Raw genomic sequence first — 22,197 nt, 5'->3', positions numbered from 1 at the left:
TAAAGTGGACACCAGAGTCCTGCGTTCACCCTGTGCATCGCAGAGAAAAGGGAAAGTCCCACCTGCATTGTTGTCGTTTGTGAAGGTGTGAACTGTTTGCACCTCGAGGGTTAGGATTTGAGCTTTTCTTTCACCTCATTGTATATACTAGTACGTGCCCGTAAAAAAAAAAAAAAAAAAAAAAAAATTTTGATAAATAAATATTCAAACCGTGAGCAAGAAACAACAACCACACAGGCCGTTTCTTCGCTCTCACGTGCCCGTACGTGCGTGGCCCAGAAGTTTGCATATCGCAGTTACGATTATTCGCAATTTTGTTTTAATGGCCAATTATTCAATTAGCGCCAACGTATTTTGCCTTTTCGTAATGTCGTCGCAAGGAAAAACAAAAAGAGAAGAGAAGAGAGAGAAAAAAAAAATTTTTACTTCCTGGTTAGGAGCATACCAGCTCACTCTGATGTTACCGAAATTTATGCACCGTCTAATATGAAAACGATCATAACTTGGGGCATTGTGTTTATCTATAAATGCGCATAAGAAAGAGAAATTATTAGAATACACGAAGTCATCATTATCCGGAAGCCCGTACGTTGTAACCCGTAATGGGGAGCGCGGCTGAGGTTCCCTTCCCCCATCGGCCACGCCCACGCAACAACGTGTCTTGTCATTGGTTGGTAAATAAGTGGCCATAACTTGGGAGGCACTTGTCCGATTAATATCAAACCTTGAAAAGGTACATCCTCAGGTCCCCAGCAATATATCTGGCAAGTTTCAATTAGATCGGACCAGTGGTTGTCGAGAAACAGTGGTCACACACACACACACACACACACACACACACACACACACACACACACACACACACACACACACACACACACACACACACACACACACACACACACTGCTGGAAGTATAGACAGATTTTGAGTTTGCACATCCCATTCTCCTTTTTGCTGTCTTTTTCACTCACTTGGTTTGTTCCATTATTATAGCATCTTGTCGACCCTCTTCCTTGTGCTTTTCATTTTAAAATAATAAATCCTTTAAAAGGTAAGTGTGTTTGAACCATTTGCTTTCCGTGTGTGTTTGCCGTCATTTCGGCTCATTTGGGTGACCTTGGGGAAAGGTAAAAGTAAAGGACGATTGAATGCAGTGCTTTAAAAGACTGCATGGACCATCTCGCTGGCCATAAAATCCCAGCTCTGAGGAATTCAGTGTTAACGAGCTACTCGGCCATCACGACTATTTTAATATCAGCGGGTTAAGAGGTTCCAATTAAAATTACCAATTTTTCTCATTTAGAGGAGTCCACATCTCCCCCATTTAGAGTGTGTCGGAGTGGTGCTGTGGTGTCGTCCACCAGACGGTGGTCGCCTTGGGTTAACCAGAGTTGGTCCCTTCGGGTGGGTGCCTGGAATGTCCTATCCCTAAGATGATTATCACCTGTCTCTATTATCAACTGAGCTCATGCGTTTGAAAATCGGAATTGCAGCACTCCATGAGGCTTGGAGACTGGATAGTGACGAGATCATGGCAGATGGTTACACCTACTATTGGTCTGGTCGCTCTGATGGTTACCATGCCCAAGGAGTTGCTGTAGCTGTGTCCAATAAGCTGACTCCAATGATAATTGAGGTAACACCGGGTCAACGAGCGTATTATGAGATTCGTCACTCCTTGGGTGTCGTTTCCCTGGTCTCTGGATATGCTCCGACTGAGGCGAATGATCTCACCGTGAAGGACATATTCTATGCCACACTCTAACCCAGTGTTTCTCAAGGTGGGGCGTGGCAATACTTTGGTGGGGCATGAGGATTCAAAACTCTTTTCAAGATCAAAGAAACCATGATGTGGCTGTCTGAGGAGAGCAAAAAGAAATACCTAAACTCGACTACTTTGGCAAGGGAAGTATTGATAAATTTTCCATCATCTTATTTAGTCGAATGTGGATTTAGTGTTGTTACCGATTTGCTGCAAGCGAAGAGAAATCGACTGGAAATCACGAAACGTGGTGATTTAAGGCTGAAACTGACAAAATTGGTTCCTCAAATCAAACAAATCTGCAGCCAGCGTCAAGGGCAGGGCTCCCATTGAAGTGAGTAACAATTGAATAAAATTTGCAATAAAGTTTTAATAAAGACTTTTGAATACATATGTAGTATATACTGTGGTGTTTCCAATCATGGTGGGGCGTACGATTTTTTTGAAAATCAAAGTGGGGCGTGGGACAAAAAAAGGTTGAGAAACACTGCTCTAACTTATGGTTTATCAGTGCCACAGGTGAGATACTCTTCTCATCTTGGGGGATTTTAATGCATCGACTGAAACTGATAGGGATGGTTATGAGACATGTGTTGGTCCCCATGGGTCTGGAACCACAAACCAGAATCGCACTAAGTTCCTTGACTTTGCAAGAAGTCGTGGACTTGGGGTGGCTGGTTCATGGTTTCATCGCCCACAGGCTCATCACTGGACTTGGTATTCCAATGCTGGTGGTGGCAAAGGATATTGACCATGTGCTTGTTGATGGTCACTGGAGGATGATCCAGAACTGCAGGGTCTACAGAGTGCTCAGTTTCTCAATACTGACCACAGGCTTGTGGTAGCAACTCTGAAGTTGCAGCTTAAATCTGGGAGAATGGTACCAACCCAGCCGAGGCTGGATGTTGGAAAACTCAAGGATGAGAGGGTAGCTGAGGAGTTTGTGAACAGGTTGAATGGGGATTTTGGGGGTCTGCATGCCTGGGCCTGGGTGCTTTGGGGGATCCTGAAGAGTTGTCAGAATGTCAGAGGTGTTACTATCCCTATTGCTGACCCTCCAATCAAATGTGATCCACTTTCGCTTCTGAAAACACAAGCTGCGGTGAACCGGTTGAAATGGAGTAAAGCTCCTGGGAGTTGTGGATTCCATGCTAAACTTCTCAAGGCTGGTGTAAATGCTGTATGCATGTCGTTACATGCAGTTCTGTGCTCTGCCTGGAACACAGGCATAATCCCAACTCACTGGAAGAGAGGCCTTGTTGTGCCTCTCTGGAAAGAGAAGGGTGATCACCAGGACTGCAACAACTGCCGAGGAGTGACGCTGCTCTTGGTGTCGGGCAAGGTCTTTGCTCGGATAATTCTTGATAGGGTTCGCCACCATCTGCTTGAGCAGCAGCGTCCAGAGCAGTCAGGCTTAACACCAAAGAGGTCAACGATTGACCGTATCCTTGCCCTTCGGGTCTTCACTGAACACAGATGAGAGTTTCGGCAGGGGCTGCTTACAGCCTATGTTGATATCTGTACTGCAAAGCATTGCATTCATTGAATTGGGATGCCCTCTGGAGGATTCTTGGTCTTTGTGGGGTGCCACCAAAAGTGATCAATCTGATGTCTGAACTATACTTTGGTACTGAAAGTGCTGTGAGAAGTGGTGATCTGAGATGGAGACTAAATTCCTTTGGTACCAGGTCTCTTCGGCAAATCCTTGGTGATTGCTGGTTGGACTTTGTGTCCAATGAGCGGTTGCTGAGAGAGACTCAAATGAGATTTGTTACCTGCATAATCCATGAGCATCAGCTGTGGCTGGATTGACAGGTGGCTCGTTTTTCTGACGCTGATCCTGCTCACCAGATTTCCTCAGTGAGAGAGCCTTGTGAGTAGAGGAGGTCAATGGGCTGACCACATACTTTGTGGTTGCAGCAAGTTGATCAGCATCTCAAGGAGATGGGGATGGTCCAGGCATCTGCCTGGGGGATGGCCAGACGGAGGCCCCTGGAGTGCCGGCAGAAAGTCAACGTAGTGACGCGCTGCTTCGGCGCATGCTTCCATACCTTTCCTGACCTGACACCCTCCCCCCCCCCCCCATACTGATAAGCTATACTGGTCCTCATTTTGCCCACATTGGAAAGCTGATAGACTGATTCAACCGACCTAGTGTTCTTTAACAGCACAACAGGGACTCAAACTGAAGATAGACCCTAAGATCTGAAGACAGCCACCTTAACCATTAAGCCAACACCAGGTTTGTGTAATAACATTAATATTACTAGTGCATGCCAGTAGGTGTGTGCCCGTAGGTGCAAACCAAAAAAAAAAAAAACAACTTTCAAACCACGTGCCAGAAACAAACACACAGGCGTTCCTTCGCTCTCACGTGCAAAAAAAAATATATATATATATATATATATATATATATATATATATATATATATATATATATATATATACACTTTAAAACCGCTTGCCAGAAACAACCACACAGGCCGTTCCTTCGCTCGCACGTGCAAAAAAAAAACAAAAAAAAAACTTTCAAACACCCACACAGGCCATTCCTTCACTCTCCTAAACGATGACTGGATTGGGGCATTGTCTTTATCTACAAATGCGCATAAGAAATCGAGAAATGAGAATACAGCAAGTCGTCACTATCCAGAAGTAGTGCGTGCCCGTACGGAATGTTCACATCATTCCACGAATTATTGCTTTCATTGAAGTAACAACTGCTGTGATACTTACACACACAGAGTTAATTAAAATCCAAATTAAAATCAAGTTTACCTCCCTGTCTTTGCTGGCCATGACATTCGCTGCCATTGACCATTGCCACTCCTATGCCATGGTGAGGCGACAGGGTAGGATTTGTAGGAGACCTGAAAGTACAGTGTCATTAGTTATTCCATGTTCGAATTGTTTTAGTTTGAAAATAGTTTAAAAAAAATAGTTTGCAACGCATACCACCAAAATGATGTATTTCGTTGGCAAGCATGTTGAGTAGAGCTGAATTCCTTAACACTTCAAAAGGCCACACCATTTTGACAATTGGAAAAAAAAAAGTTGTGCACTTTTTTTGATAAATTATTTTCTGAACAATTTTTCTTCAATAAATAAATAATAATAAAAATTGTCTCCATGTGCACACCTTTATCTCGTTAGCACCTCTTCATAAACAACATTGCTAAAGAAACGGCACTTGTTTCCTCATCCAGGGCAAGAATTTCTGAGACTGCTGGATCTGCCAACGTTTTGATAAATTATTATATTTAATGGCCAATTATTCAATTAGCGCCAACATATTTTGCCTTTTCGCAAGGGAAAACACAAAGAGAAGAGAAAAAACCTGTAATGGCGAACGCGGCTGAGGTTCTCTTCCCCATCGGCCACGCCTACGCAGCAACTTGTCCTGTCATTGGTTGGTATATAAATGGCCATAACTTTGGAAGCACTTGTCCGATTAATATCAAACCTTGAAAAGGCACATCTTCAGGTCCCCAGCAATATACCTGGCAAGTTTCAATTCGATCGGACCAGTGGTTGTCAAGAACCAGCGGTCACACACACACACACATACATGGAATTATAGATAGATGCTATTATCATGAGTGTTGTTATTAGAAGCAGGCATGGATAAAAACGTCACGATAAGCCATCTTAACATGGATATCGCCCCAAGGCAGAACACCCCCTTTGGTAGGGGGCAAATTAAGTCGCTACAACCTCCATCATTTGACACTTAGTCCTCCTGTCAAGTTCAGTTGACGTTGGATAAATAACGACCGAATGTATCGCGGTCAAAAATACACACAGACACCAAATTGCACATTTTACAGTGCAAGCAGAGTGCCCACCTTCCAGGCAATATTTGTTGCAAGCATGCAATGTGTTCTTCTGATGCATACCTTTATTTGGGCGGTGTATAGGCAACTGACAGCTCTGTAGAGGCAAAAAAATAACCCGGGTTACGTGCATGAAGCAAAACACATTCAGCTTATAATTCGAAACACCTCATTGCACTGGAAAATGAGGGAGGGAGGGGGGAATTTGCATTGAGGAACATAGCAATTATGGTTTACCTTTTCGAAATTGCCACTCTTTTTGTCCAAATGCTGAAAATTATGTTTAAAAGACGACTTGAATTGGAGATTCCGCGCCATCAACAAGTCAGTTAAAAGTGCCCGTTGAGGAGAACAGTGTCACGGGAAACACCCACACAGCGTATGCGCACAAGCAATCTGGCGATCAGAGGCCGATATCCACAGCGCATGCACACAAGTAATCTGGCGATGTGAGGACTATACCCACACAGCGTATGCACACAAGTAATCTGGCGATCAGAGGCCTATATCCACAGCGCATGCACACAAGTAATCTGGTGATAAGAGGACTATATCCACACAGCGCATGCACACAAGTAATCTGGCGATCAGAGGACTATATCAACACAGCACATGCGCACAAGTAATCTGGCGATAAGAGGACTATATCCACACAGCGTATGCACACAAGTAATCTGGCGATAAGAGGACTATATCCACACAGCGCATGCACACAAGTAATCTGGCGATAAGAGGACTATATCCACAGCGCATGCACACAAGTAATCTGGCGATCAGAGGACTATATCCACACAGCGTATGCGCACAAGTAATCTGGCGATAAGAGGACTATATCCATACAGCGCATGCACACAAGTAATCTGGCGATAAGAGGACTATATCCACAGCGCATGCACACAAGTAATCTGGCGATAAGAGGACTATATCCATACAGCGCATGCACACAAGTAATCTGGCGATAAGAGGACTATATCCACACAGCGCATGCACACAAGTAATCTGGCGATCAGAGGACTATATCCACACAGCGCATGCACACAAGTAATCTGGCGATAAGAGGACTATATCCACACAGCGCATGCACACAAGTAATCTGGCGATAAGAGGACTATATCCACACAGCGCATGCACACAAGTAATCTGGCGATAAGAGGACTATATCCACACAGCGCATGCACACAAGTAATCTGGCGATAAGAGGACTATATCCACACAGCGCATGCACACAAGTAATCTGGCGATAAGAGGACTATATCCACACAGCGCATGCACACAAGTAATCTGGCGATAAGAGGACTATATCCACACAGCGCATGCACACAAGTAATCTGGCGATAAGAGGACTATATCCACAGCGCATGCACACAAGTAATCTGGCGATAAGAGGACTATATCCACAGCGCATGCACACAAGTAATCTGGCGATAAGAGGACTATATCCACAGCGCATGCACACAAGTAATCTGGTGATGTGAGGACTACATCCGCACAGCGCATGCACACAAGTAATCTTGCGATGTGAGGACTATTTCCACACAGCGCATGCGCACAAGTAATCTGGCGATAAGAGGCCTATATCCACACAGCGCATGCGCACAAGTAATCTGCTGATGTGAGGACTACACCCACACAGCGCATGCACACAAGTAATCTGGCGATGTGAGGACTATATCCGCACAGCGCATGCACACAAGTAATCTGGTGATGTGAGGACTGCATCCGCACAGCGCATGCACACAAGTAATCTGGTGATGTGAGGACTACATCCGCACAGCGCATGCACACAAGTAATCTTGCGATGTGAGGACTATTTCCACACAGCGCATGCGCACAAGTAATCTGGCGATCAGATGACCAATTACAATATTTCACCTCTCCCAGCCTGATAAATTGGTGGAACAATAAATCGAGCGTTTGCAGGCAAAGTGGAATTTAACGGCTGAGTGATGACTAAACGAAATTAGATCGAAAATAATTTTGAACACCCCATCATTCATGTTTAAACGTTACGTCGGTTTAATAATCGAGAGGAGGCACATCAACGTTCAGAAATTCCTTCAGAGAAAAATCTAAATTTAGCAATGAGTTATATCTGGGATTCATCGTTGGTTTTTTTTAACACGATGTTCACATTTTATCATTAATGCAGCCAATCAGGAACGTTTGCCCAGCATCTTTGCCTTATCGTGATTCATGAAAATAACTTCATTTTTTTCCTTTCTCAGTAACAGTGTTGTTCCTCTGTCACCGATAAAACACTGAAAGTACTGTACAAGCGAAAGAGCAAATAAAATATTTAAGAAATATATCGGAGGGCAAAGCAAATCTCGCGAGACGAAGGGAACCTCTCCAAACAATCATTGACAATGTATTCCAAATTTAAAGCTAAAATTAATAAAAATTGTTTTCCGACTGAAGACGTTTCGAATGTTATAATAAACATGACAAAGAACAGCAAAAAAAAAAAATTGAATGAAATCTCGCGATATTTCCACTTGAGGCGTGCCAACTTCTGAAGGAGTGGGAAGTGCTGAGGTGGTGGTAGGCGGAGGCTCGGGGTTTTTTTTTTGTTTTTTTTTCCGGCCTTCATTTTTTTTTGCCTTCTTGTGAACTATTCGCTGGTTTGCTGCTTCCTTTTCGTCCTCCTTGTTTCTCTCGACTCGCTCTTCGTACTGGGTACCCTGGGTTACGGTCCGAATTCCTCGGGGAAGGAGGCATTGACCGCAGGATCAATCGCTTGTGAGTTGGACTGTATCTGATCCTCGTGAAGTCCGTTCATGAGGATGTGTTGCATGGTTCGAGTGTATGTTGTTCTGATATTGAATTGGAACTCGTAATCTTGACATTAAATCTTTTCACGAGGGTTTGTAACTCGGATGAGGATGCTTTGGTACAACTACCGTGTCGAAGACATGTCTGTTTTGTGAGGGACACAGAAAGCTGTGGTGAAAGTAATATCTTCTCCTCCTTCTCCTTCTTCTCCTCATTCTCCTTCTTCTTCTTCTTCTCATTTGTGACCCATTTCCACCCTTTTTCACTCTTCTTCTCCTTCTTCTCATTTGTGAACCCCATTTCCACCCTTTTTCACTCTTCTTCTTCTTCTCATTTGTGAACCCCATTTCCACCCTTTTTCACTCTTCTTCTTCTTCTTCTTCTTCTTCTTCTTCTTCTTCTTCTTCTTCTTCTTCTTCTTCTTCTTCTTCTTCTTCTTCTTCTTCTTCTTCTTCTTCTTCTTCTTCTTCTTCTTCTTCTTCTTCTTCTTCTTCTTCTTCTTCTTCTTCTTCTTCTTCTTCTTCTTCTTCTTCTTCTTCTTCTTCTTCTTCTTCTTCTTCTTCTTCTTCTTCTTCTTCTTCTTCTTCTTCTTCTTCTTCTTCTTCTTCTTCTTCTTCTTCTTCTTCTTCTTCTTCTTCTTCTTCTTCTTCTTCTTCTTCTTCTTCTTCTTCTTCTTCTTCTTCTTCTTCTTCTTCTTCTTCTTCTTCTTCTTCTTCTTCTTCTTCTTCTTCTTCTTCTTCTTCTTCTTCTTCTTCTTCTTCTTCTTCTTCTTCTTCTTCTTCTTCTTCTTCTTCTTCTTCTTCTTCTTCTTCTTCTTCTTCTTCTTCTTCTCATTCGTGAACCCCATTTCCACCCTTTTTCACTCTTCTTCTTCTTCTTCTTCTTCTTCTTCTTCTTCTTCTTCTTCTTCTTCTTCTTCTTCTCATTCGTGAACCCCATTTCCACCCTTTTTCACTCTTCTTCTTCTTCTTCTTCTTCTTCTTCTTCTTCTTCTCATTCGTGAACCCCATTTCCACCCTTTTTCACTCTTCTTCTTCTTCTTCTTCTTCTTCTTCTTCTCATTCGTGAACCCCATTTCCACCCTTTTTCACTCTTCTTCTTCTTCTTCTTCTCATTCGTGAACCCCATTTCCACCCTTTTTCACTCTTCTTCTTCTTCTTCTTCTTCTTCGTGAACCCCATTTCCACCCTTTTTCACTCTTCTTCTCTTTCGTGAACCCCATTTCCACCCTTTTTCACTCTTCTTCTTCTTCTCATTCGTGAACCCGATTTCCACCCTTTTTCACTCTTCTTCTTCTTCTCATTCGTGAACCCCATTTCCACCCTTTTTCACTCTTCTTCTCCTTCTTCTCATTCGTGAACCCCATTTCCACCCTTTTTCACTCTTCTTCTTCTCATTCGTGAACCCCATTTCCACCCTTTTTCACTCTTCTTCTCCTTCTTCTCATTTGTGAACCCCATTTCCACCCTTTTTCACTCTTCTTCTTCTTCTTCTCATTCGTGAACCCCATTTCCACCCTTTTTCACTCTTCTTCTTCTCATTTGTGAACCCCATTTCCACCCTTTTTCACTCTTCTTCTTCTTCTTCTTCTCATTCGTGAACCCCATTTCCACCCTTTTTCACTCTTCTTCTTCTTCTTCTTCTTCTTCTTCTCATTCGTGAACCCCATTTCCACCCTTTTTCACTCTTCTTCTTCTTCTTCTTCTTCTCATTCGTGAACCCCATTTCCACCCTTTTTCACTCTTCTTCTTCTCATTCGTGAACCCCATTTCCACCCTTTTTCACTCTTCTTCTTCTTCTTCTTCTTCTCATTCGTGAACCCCATCTCCACCCTTTTTCACTCTTCTTCTTCTTCTCATTCGTGAACCCCATTTCCACCCTTTTTCACTCTTCTTCTTCGTCTTCTCATTCGTGAACCCCATTTCCACCCCTTTTCACTCTTCTTCTTCTTCTCCTCATTCGTGAACCCCATTTCCACCCTTTTTCACTCTTCTTCTTCCTCTCCTACTTTGCCTTTTTTATTATTAATTATTTTTTGTTGTGGACTGCTTTCTACTCCCACCCCCACTTTCCTCTACATATGCAATAACTGGATGCCGCAAAGAGAAATAAAACATCGTTGCATCCTTGAGACGTTCTATTCACTAGTTTTGATGTTTTTTGCCTTTGTTTTTTATTTGTTTGGTTCTGTTATGTAAGTTGCTCATCAGTTTCGCTTGCACAGGACATGGTGTGTGGCTCCCGATGCAGATCTACATGACTATAGATTGTGAATTGTCAGATCTACTGTCATCTACGCGTCTCGGGTGGTTCTGCATCGTTAAATTCTGTCTTGATTGTTAAACTGGAATTTCGTACTTGTTGATGTCACACGTTGTTCGATTGTCTGTTGCATCTTTTACGATGAAAATCGATTGGTTCTGCACCTGATACAAGCCTTTCGTTTTGTTTCCTTGCCAGATACCGCAGATATGCTGGATACGCTTCGTGGCTGGCTTGAGTACTGTGTCGAGTGGGCGGCCAAGGACCCTTATGGGTTTTTGTCCACTGTACTGCTGGGTCTCTCTCCACTCTTCCTGGCCAGTGCTGCTTTATCATGGAGACTAGCGAAAGCAATAGATGCGAGGGACAAGGAAGCTCGCCGCAAGGCACGGAGGAATGAGAATGTGCAACGATTGCGCAATAAGGGGAAAAAAGGGGACTGATCTCTTTGAGGAGAAATTTGTGAGCTGTCATATGTCTCAAATTCAGCCAATGGACTTGCACCTTCCTGTTATGCCCAACACAAAGGCCTGTCTCTCTCTGTCTCTCTGTCTCTCTGTCTCTCTGTCTCTCTGTCTCTCTGTCTCTCTGTCTCTCTGTCTCTCTGTCTCTCTGTCTCTCTGTCTCTCTGTCTCTCTGTCTCTCTGTCTCTCTCTTTCTCTCTCTCTCACATTGTTTTTAAACATTTCTTTTGAGAATCTATTGACTGAAAATATTTTTAACTTTCCTTTTTTTTTTGTCAATAGCTTAATGAAAACTTTCTCAAGTCGTTTGTTGTGAAGATTTCCTTGTATCTTTCCTGGTCAACCATTTCAATTGTACAAAGTATTTGGTTGTTTTTGTTTTTCCCACATTTGAGCACACTGTACACATACATCTTGATGTTTTCTTTTTCTATTTTTTTTTCATGAGACTTCTATCTCTTCCTGTTGGATGTTTTTTTGTTTTTTTTTCTTCCCCCTCCTTCCTGCAAATGTCCGTTTGGTCTGTTTTCTCTCTAAAAGAAACAGTGTGAGGGGCTTGTTTAGGTGTTTCTTGGAGGGGGGGGGGTTATTGTTAATAAAGGCAAGAATGTGTGATATCTATCTTTAAAGTGTGAGGTTTAAGGTGGCTTGTGCTATATTGGGACGGCAAGTCCCAACATGGTGGTGTACTCTGCAGACCTGAAGGTGTGCATCCTGTCTTTGAACTGGGCCATTCCTTGCTGTAAAAAAGGTGCTGTCGTGCATTCTTTCATGTACAGCTCAACCGGAAATGCATGACCTGGGTAATGAACGTAATGCGGTTGTGAGACTTGCGTAACCAGAATGATATTTTGAAAACTGCTGTCAGGTCTATCACTGTTTCAAGAGGCGTTCTAGGCCAAAACCTCATCTGGCACCATTCAAAGCTGATCTTGTCAATGCATGTTTTATACCGATTCACAAGTTTTGTTGCTTTTGCACAATATAGGGTAGGTGGATTTTTTTTGTTTTGTTTTTTTCTTTATAGTAGTGAGACTCGTGAAAGAGCAAAGTCGAATTGATTAGGATAAATATCAAGGAAATGAATGAACAGGATAAGAGGTAACGTAACGAGCAAGTCAGGTGTGTGTGTGTGTGATGCGCTACTCCTGCAGTTGTAGACCGATTACATCCAAACTTGCTACATCAGATCAGCTTGACCCCAATTAGTGCATCAGAGTGTGATTATCTTTGCTAGTGGTCTTGGGGGTGGGGGGGAGGCAATTCTCTATCTAAATGGGTAAGGGTATTACAGGTTCCCACATTTTCCAGTGCAGTGAGGTGTTTTGGATTACACGTTTGGATCATGATAACATTACCCCCCCCCCTCCCAGCTGATCCCATCGGGATTTTGTGCTTCCAGTTAAGATAATGAATCAGGATTGGGGATGACGAGATTGTGGTGCACTGCTTGCTTGAAGTCCTGGATGGAAAAGAGACTACAGCAACAACAAAAAATCTTTCATCAATATAACTTATCAATGAGATGCTAATTTTGGGGAAATATTTTTGTGCCGTTAATATTGTGGGATTGATTTTATTATTTTAAATACAAGTTTTTCTGGCCGTATAATTTGGGTATAATTGTAGTGGCAGTATTAAAAAGAATAATAATAATAAATAACATTATTGTAACCAGCAAATGAAGGGGAATAGTTGAGAAATGATGGTGCTTGGTTTAATAATTGTACTTTTGTACCACAGAATTTTTAAAAAAATTTTTCCTTCTCAATGAAACGAGTACTGTCATTTGAAGCTGCTTCCTGTGGATGGGTAAATAGCTGGAGACTAATGATAGGATGTTTAAAATTAGTCAGAGCTTTAGCATGGAGTTGGACCAGATAGCCCAGATTCCTGACCACCAGCACATCTTTGTTGGCAGTTTAATGTCATTTGTGTGGTATGCTTTTGTTACCTCACATTTGAATAGAAAAGTGGGATTAACCAATTGGTTCACTTTGTCTGTTTACAAACATGAGTTTATGATCGAGGAATAACTTCATTTTTTTATCTTTTTTTTTCTAAATTTCAATTGAATGTTATTTTGAACATTAATCGGACAATGAACTCTGTAGTTTAGCAGTAACTTACTTTGGCTCTGAATTTTTCCTGATCACGCATCTACAGTGAGGAGTGAGATAATATTTTCTGTCTGCATGTCTGGCAACGATGAAAATCATCCCAAACGGGAAACTTCCTGTTTTAGCGACGTCATGAAGGGCACCAACGTGTTAAATAAGGTGGTGCAAAAGACACCGCATCCAACGGCGGTAAACTTCTGGGGGGGGGGGGGGAATTCTCCAACTTTTAAAATCTTTATTTTATTTCAGTTTCATAGTTGAATGCAGTAGTTTAACATAGAACATAAATCACTGTATTGGCTCTTTCAAAAAACCTGTTTAGCAGTACTTGGACAAAATAATACGGCATTTTACATAATCTCAACCAATCAATTTTGCTGCCCGCAAATCCCACCCGTGTCTTCCCCCCTCAACCCCCCCCCTTCAAGATTGCATGGGGTATGGTGGTCGATGAGCTCTCGTTATGCATTTTGGTAGCGCAAGGATTTTGTGTTTGCATTGATCACTTGCTGATTTGGCTTGTGTAGTGATCATTCAAAAGATTCTCCAGTACGCATGCGTCGTTTAGCTTTGGACGATAACGTTATTTATTTATTTTGAACCACCCTTGTACACAACTTGACTTTTGCTGTTTTATTAATTTACTGGTTTTAGCATGTGGACCACGGCATACTTTTAGTTGGAAACATTATCAGGCCAACGCACTCCCGTTTTTGTGATGCTGCACACTTTCAATTAAACATGTACCATGACCACAAGTTAACTTTGGGCCAAAATTAGCACCGCCTTTGGCTTAGCGATGGGCATTGTCCCAACTATTTTATGCCATGTGGCTGTCGGACCAATGGTAAATAAACGTCACTTTTACTGACTATGGACCAACGTTGGAACTCCTCTGGCAGCCATTGCTAATGTTGGGCCAATGTCAGTGCTGGCTGGGTAGAAACAAGCAATCTCTTCTTTTTTCTGTTTTTTTAAGAATGAAGGTGATTGGCTTTTGCAGTGCAGGTTTGCCTGTATGCTTGTTTTGTGTTCATACCATTTTATAAGCTTGTCATATGCTGTCGGTATTTATGCTGGCTAACAAGGTTACCTTGGAGATTGTTTTCCATCTATAGGCTCATGTTTAAGTGGTACTTGTAGCCTTGATTGTGGAACTGCTTTGGCCTTGCTGGGTGTGCAAGGCAGAGAGAGAGAGACAGCTGTGCTGATATTGTGGTCGACTGTAGCGTCAATGACGAGTTTGTGGCCTGTGCTGCAACAGCAGATCGCTGAAGGACTCTGAGCAGTGGTGGGATAATCAGGGAGGAGCTTGTACTTAAACCCACATGCAGGACGTTAGGAGACATTGGTGTACTTTTACATTTATTGCAAGGGCATTGAGATTATGTGGGAATTAAACCTGACATCCCAACATGATGAGATAAGTATTCAGAAAGGATCACCAAATTCCTAACATTGTAAAATAAAAATAAAAAGTGACATTTTTGGGAATGAGTGCAACATACTGATTAAATCATGAACCATGCTCTAAACAAAGTGTTGGTGCTGAAGCAATTTTTTGGCTACAGTTACAATCCTGGTTGGGTCGTCACTCCGACATTGGAAATCATGGCAGGAATTTGTTCAGGGTGTCGGTAACAACTCGCCTACTCTTCACGAAGGACACCATGGGATCTTTAATGTCCACCACTTAATGCTGGCAGACGGGACCCCCAGTTTAATGTCCATCCGAGAGACGGCACACATCAAATCGCCTTGCCTGTGAAATGCTTGGAAGACAGTTTATAGCTGGGTCAAGATTCAAACCCAGACAAGACAGCTTGAAGGTTAGTGTGTACCTCAAAGCCCTCCTGCCACCCCAATAACCCATCAGACCAAATATTTCAATTCTGTTAACTCATACAAAGATGAAATTGTCGAATTATTACTTTATCAGGTTTTTTTTTTGCTTGCATCGACTATTGGATTTTGAGGGTTTTGCATTGATGGATTAAAAAAAAAAATTGTTGATTTCTTGTAACCTTTATCACTGGTTAACGTTTGAGCACGTTTGTTGCTGTTTTTATCATTGCGTGTCGGACGACATCTTTCATCGCTCTCGAATAGTTGCCCTTTGAGCGTGGGAAGCATTAGCTCCGCTGCTCTTGCAAAGAGAGGGGGGTGGGGAGGGGGTCAACGTAGGACTTTACTGCTCCCTGAAGATCGGCTGTAGGTCGTGTGGAATCTTTGCTCCGAAATCGGACGCCTGCAGAAAGATCACAACACATTGGCAGTTAATCCATCAGAAGAAGTGGGCCTGCGGTCTGTGGCCCATTGGTATGCTGTTGGGGTTTCGTGCTTGGAGAAGCGTGCTCTATGAAAGGCCATCGTTGCCGAAATGTCCGGTGGGAATTGGTAGGTGTTTGTGGGTGGGAGAGCTATTGAATGGGAAGTAATGTGCAAATATCCTAATGGATTATTCTCAAACGTTTGTACTTTTTAAGAGGGGGCAGGGGGAAGGCAGTGGGGTGTGTATGCCAGAAATCATTGAAGCACTTCGAACTCGAAGGAAGCGCAGTCCATGAAAATCAAGTGGTAAGACAAAAAAGCAATTGGGAATTTCCAGGATGACCATGACAGTTTTTATTTATGTACAAGATTATCTTGATATAACATTATAGAGTTAACATTCCCCATGCTAACCAATCTGCAAAGAAAGAAAAAAATCACAACCACCTTGTACAAGGAAATGCCATAATAGGTCCTTGCCAATGGGGGACAAAGCACAGAAAGAATGGAGGGTGGAAGACGGGTAAGGAGGGAAAATCGCCGACTTCTCTCCGATGTGAAAGTGATCAGCCCATAGACTCAGCTTTGTTGTGGGAGATTCCAATCCAGTAATCTTGAAGGCCTTTGTTTCCACAGCATCAAGGTGTGAGACTGGTGCCAGCCCAAAGTGGCGAACGGTATTCCATCAAACTGCAGATGAAGGCCTTGTAGGTGGATAAGAGTTGTGTTTAGGAAGGACTTTGAAATATGGTTTGCTCAAATATCATGGCTGATCGTGAGACCCAGACGTATGAATGATTGAACTTCTTTAAGAAGATTATTAAGAAAGTAGATGCTAGGATTTGCCAGACAGTCCTTTTGGAGAAAAAGATGTAGATTTGGAGATTTATTAGGATTGAAAGATATATTCCAAGTGTTGGAATAGCTTGTGATTTTTGTCAAGGTCTGAAGAGAGGGCTGAGGCTGCAGCCTGCCCATCTGAAGGATGTCACTGTGGAAAGTGGAATCAACAAATATAAAAAGATGATTTTTCAGTGTCATAGAGATTGTTATGGCTCCTGGAGGGAGGCATCAAGTGTTTAGTCTTGGTGTCCATGGTGTCCCACTTCTTTTTTTTGGGGGGGGGGGGGAAAGTTTGTTTTCATTGAGGCAGAATTTCAAACGCCACCAATTGGCTAATATTATGAGTTGGCTATACCAACTACCATCAGCAATCTCTGAGCGCAGCTCTCTACTTGAAGATTCGGAATAGGACAGGACCCGGAACACTGTCTTGGGGCACTCCACAAGCAGAAGAGATGAAAGAATTCCATTGAGAGCTACACCTTGATAATAATGAGAGTAGAGGAAGTCAGTAATCCATGAGTGGAGTTTGCCTTAGATGCCATAGGCAGTTTGAAGAGCAAGATGTGGTGCCAGACTATCAAATGCTCAAGATATGTCAGGAGAGACGTATCTGACATTGAGGGTGTCCATCCATTGTTTGGAGAGTGGAAGCAGCATATCATTACCCTCATAACAAAAGTGCCTAAGTCATTTTATTCGTTGATGAAGCTTCGGCACTTTTGTTATGAGGGTAACGATATCCAAGGTTAAGTGACTTGGTATGAATCTTTATTCATCATCTGAGATGAGGTCGTCAGAGAAAAGAAGGAAGGATTGTATGTCAACTGCGATGATGGCTTCCATGACCATGCTGATGGTTGGAAGTAAGCCGATACGTCTGTTGTTAAGGGAATCGGTTTTTGCATCTTGTTTATCTTGTAACAGTGATGTTGGTGGATTTTCAAGTAGATGGAAGATGATTTGGGGCAAATTGTATGGTGAAAAGAGTAGAAAGAGGATGTGCAAGAGCAGGGATTTTATTTAATGTTCACGACTTGACCTTGGGTACCGCAAGCACGAATGCAATTTTTTTTCGTAGAGGTCGGCCAAGCCATTTCCAATTCTGTAAGGAAGAGACTACACACATTGCCTTATCTACATAATAAGTGTGTGTGTGTAACATTCCATTCCACCCATTGGTTGGACAGACCATTTGCCTGACTCCACCCACAATTTATATTTGGCAAAACCTAAACGGTCACCATGTTGTTGCTTACTGCTATGCAAAGTGAAAGACCTTTTCGGAGTTGTCATATTCATAATCACTATGCTCTCCCTATAAGTTTTCCCTTCATTGTAAAACAAGTAAAGTGACTTCACGGGCCTTATGAAAATTAGCCTCAGCGATTTGAGACTGGTCTGTTAACTTATACACTGCCCAAATAACTATGTGGCATTCTCTCAAGCAGGGCTTAAACCTATGTCATTATAAAAAGGTCTTTCTCTGACGTCATTATTTACTTTTAACTATGTGTGTATCTGCATCAGGGAGAAGATAATTGGTTTTGGGTCATTTATTGTCATTATTTTCTGCATATCTCATGGGATTGTGAGTTGGGCAGGTGACCGTGAGAGATCATGACCACCTCATGGTCATATATCTTTTCCGCAAAGCATGATAGGGGAGGGAAAAGTGTAAAATATTCTACCGTTTTGATGTGGGAATCCCCATTTGCTTTCATGAGTGGGAAGATGGTATGATGGGGGGGGGGAGCAAAGATGGGACAGAGTTAGGAGGTTGAAGACTTTCAGTGGGTGTGGTGAGGGGGGGTTGAATACTTGGTGGGGGGAGTGGAAGGGTGAGGACTTCATGTTGATGGCTTGGGGATTGTTTGTCCGTGGGGGGTGTTGTGGAGGGAAATGAAGATGTGAATTTACATTACGTGGAAGTTACACAGGTGTCTGCTACTTTTATATAATAGGATTGTTCGAAATTAGCAGGTACCCATGGAAATTCTGTGCAGTGTAAAATGTGACTTCAACGGTATCATGCAAAAAATAGTTACTTGATTTAATCAAATCTTTCCCCTCCCCCCCCTTTCCACCCAGTCTCAACTCTGTCCCTACTCTCCCTCGCACCCTGCTTTACCACTATCCCAACTTCTTTCACCCCATTCACAATATCGGTACCAGCAAGATATGTCTTCAGAGAACAATTATCCAAATTACCTTTAGGTCCCAATCCACAATCTCACAAGATATGTTCTGTGGAATTGCTGCTCTCAAGTGATTGTGAGTAGTCTAATTGTGTTAATAAATGATCCTTAATTAATTATCTTTTTTTTCATGATGCAGAGGTACCTAACGTTGCCTGGTGCTGTTCTTATCCTGTTGACATTTTGAAGAAATAATTTTGGTTTTTTTATATCTTGTGTGGGTGCTGAAAACACTTCCCCACACCCATTAAGGAATGGGGTTGGGGATCACTTAATATTACCTTTCACATAGCTACAAGGGCTAAGGCATTAGAGATGAAAAACTCCAACTTTTGTCAAAACGTTTTGCCTAAATCATTCCCTGGCACTCACTTATGAACTTCTGAAAGTTTGATGAATATCCGTTCAGCCATCTCTGAGAAAAATGGTAACAGATTCAGCCAAACAGCTCTCTTATAATATAGATATGTTTAATTCACAATTTCGTGAGATTCCGTCTTGTGATATGTGATAGACAGGACAGACTGAGAAGCTTATTAGACAGTAAAGACTCGGTGGTGTAAGGTTTGAGCGTCTCTTCTGAGGCTGTGAGGTCGATGGTTTGACGCCAGCCAAGTCGTACCAAATATTTAAAAAATGGGACATGCTGCTTCCTTGCTTGTAGCTCAGCATTTAAAAAGGATAGCGCACGGACAAACAAACATGGGTTAGCAACCATTGTGCAGGCAGGCTACATGGGCCTTATGGCCCACTAAGTAGAAGTTCCTTGTAAGGGAACTCATTTAATATGACGTAGGGCATGAACCACGACAGAGCCCCGACGAGACAACAGCGTCTGTGTACCTGCCAACATTTCATGTTGAAAGAGGGGGATACTACCTACGATGTGCCGAAGCTACATCACATGCCCAAAGTGTTCCCATGCATTATATGGGGGGTTAGGGGTCCAGGGGCCTGCCTACCCACCCACCCCCCCACCCCAGAAATTTCGTGGAAAAGTATGAAATTATACGATTCGAAGCAACAAAGCTGAATTGCAATTAATTTTATTCTAGGTCATACTGTTAACTGAAAACGGTTGCTTTTAATGAACATCTGCAGTTTATACAAGGCCTGGTGTAATGCTGATTTTGTTGTTTTTCAACAGATCATCAGACAGTTTCCAAGTTGGACATGATGCACGTCGGCCTTCTTCAAAATATTGATGGTGGTCAACAAGCCCCACAGAATGTTCCTGATGCCATGACAGTCCTGATATACAATGGCACAAACACGACCTTTTCCTTTTCTAAACTGACTCCTCATACAAGTGGTGCTTTTGCAAACCATGTCTAAGATGGTCTCACAGTCTGCATTGCTGTGCAGAATCAGTCGTACATACTTGGCCAGTTGGGAGAACGATGGATATTCTGGCTGATATGTGGCATGAGCTGGTAACTGCTCCATTGTTGGCAGGTATGTGTCAACTTACTCACCTTGCTCAAATGCTGGTATCTCAGATGCAGTGGTAGCTTGGTATATGCAAAACCCCATGCACATGGTATCCCTTTCGCTTTTGGACACCACAGCTGAGGACAACTGCTTCAGCAGGTGCAGAAGAAATGTAGTGGAGGCTGTCAGGCTGGTTGCTTGGTCGATAATGACAGCATTTCAGATGAGCTGGTCACACACAGGGAATTTCTTCCTAATGTAGCTGATTGCATGTACATAGAAGACCTTCACCTCTTTCTGGAAGGTATTCACCTCACTGGTGTCCTCGATGTCATTTTTATAGATTATTTGCATCGGTGCAAATCCAACGACCACTTTGATGTGGGGCTTTTGTATATCTGGGTTTTGGAAGTCGACCTTCATGATGTCTTCATCTGAAATCGTAGCGGGTTGAACCAGACAAGGCAGCAGACTCGAGGAGCAATGCAGCTATGAATTTTAATGGGACATTAACTTTGGGAAGTGAGCTCTGTACCGATGGTGATCAGTATAATCATTACATAATGGCAAATAGTATATTTCACTGCTTCATTGGTCAACCAGTTGTAGGGATTTATTCCTTGCTCTCTTGGAGTGGGACATTAAGCCACAGCTTGTACAACTTGATCATGAATGGATACAGCATGTTGATCATGGGAGCCTCAATCTGTAATCGGGTGTTGAAGCTATGAAACTTGGATAGCACGGCATGGAGGAAGTGAATGAAAAGTTGCGTTGCTGGATTTTTGAACGTTTTTCACCAATCTTTGCCCTCTGGCTCCCCCTTTTGCTTTGGTTGTCCTGAATGTATAAAATGGTTTCGCTTTCACGAAAACATTTACCCAAACTTAACTTGATAAGCAAAACGAGCAAACGAAAGCACAAATGGCTTGATGGAATGTCATTCAATGGCCACCATTAGTGGCCCGGGTCATCACCATTTAAATGAATTTGTGCACAATGTCATGGTTTATAAACAAGTGAACATATACCCCCACATTTTATAAACAAGTTTGGTTATGTCGGCTTACTTCTTTCTCTCTTATGGTGGTTCTTCAGCCTTATCGTCATTAAGGCCAAAGTCACATTTGGCTCGGTGGCCATGGAGTCTACAAAATCTATGGCCACCAGCAATTATAGGGCGGCCCCAGTATTTCCATGGTCACACAATGTAGCAGTCACATGTTTTTATTTTTCGGGGAGCCGCACAGGGTATTTAGAAATTGTGGAGACCGAAAGCGTGGGGGTGCCGTACGGTCTTTGATTTGATGTCGCACGGTGAGCTTAGGGTGTTCCTGCGGTGGCCATTGAATTTTCAAGGCAGACGCAAGGTAGCCTCAAGGTGCCCGCAAGGCGACCGCAGGGGGGCCCTAAGGCGAACGTGTGGCCAGACGGACGGTAACGAGTGGGTATATATATATATATATATATATATATATATATATATATATATATATATATATATATATATATATATATATATATATATATATATATATATATATATATATATATATATATATATATACATACACCAGTTCTTTTTCATATGTATATCATATCTCATTTCTGTCATATAGATTGTGGCACCGTTAATTAAAAAATGAGACGCACGAACTTACAAACACACCAAGAATATGGGACCCAGAAACGGCGAAATGCGACCTGGAAACGATAAAAATGTTAGCGGACAAAAAATAACGGACATTATGGGACTAAAAAATCGAGTTATCGGAAGTTAACAGGTCCGATAACGATAAATGGTAGTTAACTTCCGATAATAGTCCGATTAAAAAAAGTAAACTTCGATCATTATCTGTTATCGGATTATCGCTTTTGTGCCCAACACTGGTGGCAAGCACCTATACTCCGATCTCGACCAGTAGCGCACGGTGGACGCAGACTGCCACGGAGGCCATACGTAGGACGCACGGCGGGCGTAGGGGAACCGTGCGTCGACCCTACGTTGCCCGCAGGTAGTCACACGGACGGCAAGGCCACCGTGGAAATAGTGCGGCCGCCGTAATTTTTGGGGGGTTGGCAAAATTCATTTTTCATTGATAAGAGCCGATGGCAGCCGCACGAATAACGCAAGCCCACCGTACGCCCTACGTACGGTCGACGTGGAACACATCTACGTCACGACTACGGCTTGTCTAATTGCTCCGGCCAACGTAGAAATGAAAAAAGTTATAACTCC

The 22,197-nt window shown here is 42.7% G+C and overlaps 1 protein-coding gene across 1 annotated transcript; it reads left to right on the top strand.

Annotated features, from left to right (window-relative positions):
* The first annotated feature begins 10,830 nt into the window (after window positions 1–10,830).
* Window positions 10,831–11,717, top strand: SMIM15 (small integral membrane protein 15). The gene has a single exon (XM_085869253.1). The coding sequence runs from the start codon at window positions 10,841–10,843 to the stop codon at window positions 11,072–11,074; it is 234 nt and encodes a 77-aa protein (XP_085725379.1). The 5' UTR covers window positions 10,831–10,840; the 3' UTR covers window positions 11,075–11,717.
* The last annotated feature ends 10,480 nt before the right edge of the window (window positions 11,718–22,197 follow it).

This window comes from Eptatretus burgeri, chromosome 2 (assembly GCF_056783735.1).
Source record: "Eptatretus burgeri isolate ZD-2024b chromosome 2, Ebu_testis_v1, whole genome shotgun sequence".
NCBI classification, from domain to species: domain Eukaryota; kingdom Metazoa; phylum Chordata; class Myxini; order Myxiniformes; family Myxinidae; genus Eptatretus; species Eptatretus burgeri.
The sequence above is the reverse complement of the archived record's forward strand: the minus strand, read 5'-3'. Positions and strand labels throughout refer to the sequence as shown.

Coding starts and splice junctions, on each gene's coding strand:
- SMIM15 (XM_085869253.1), top strand. CDS start 10,841: ATGCTGGATACGCTTCGTGGCTGGCTTGAGTACTGTGTCGAGTGGGCG.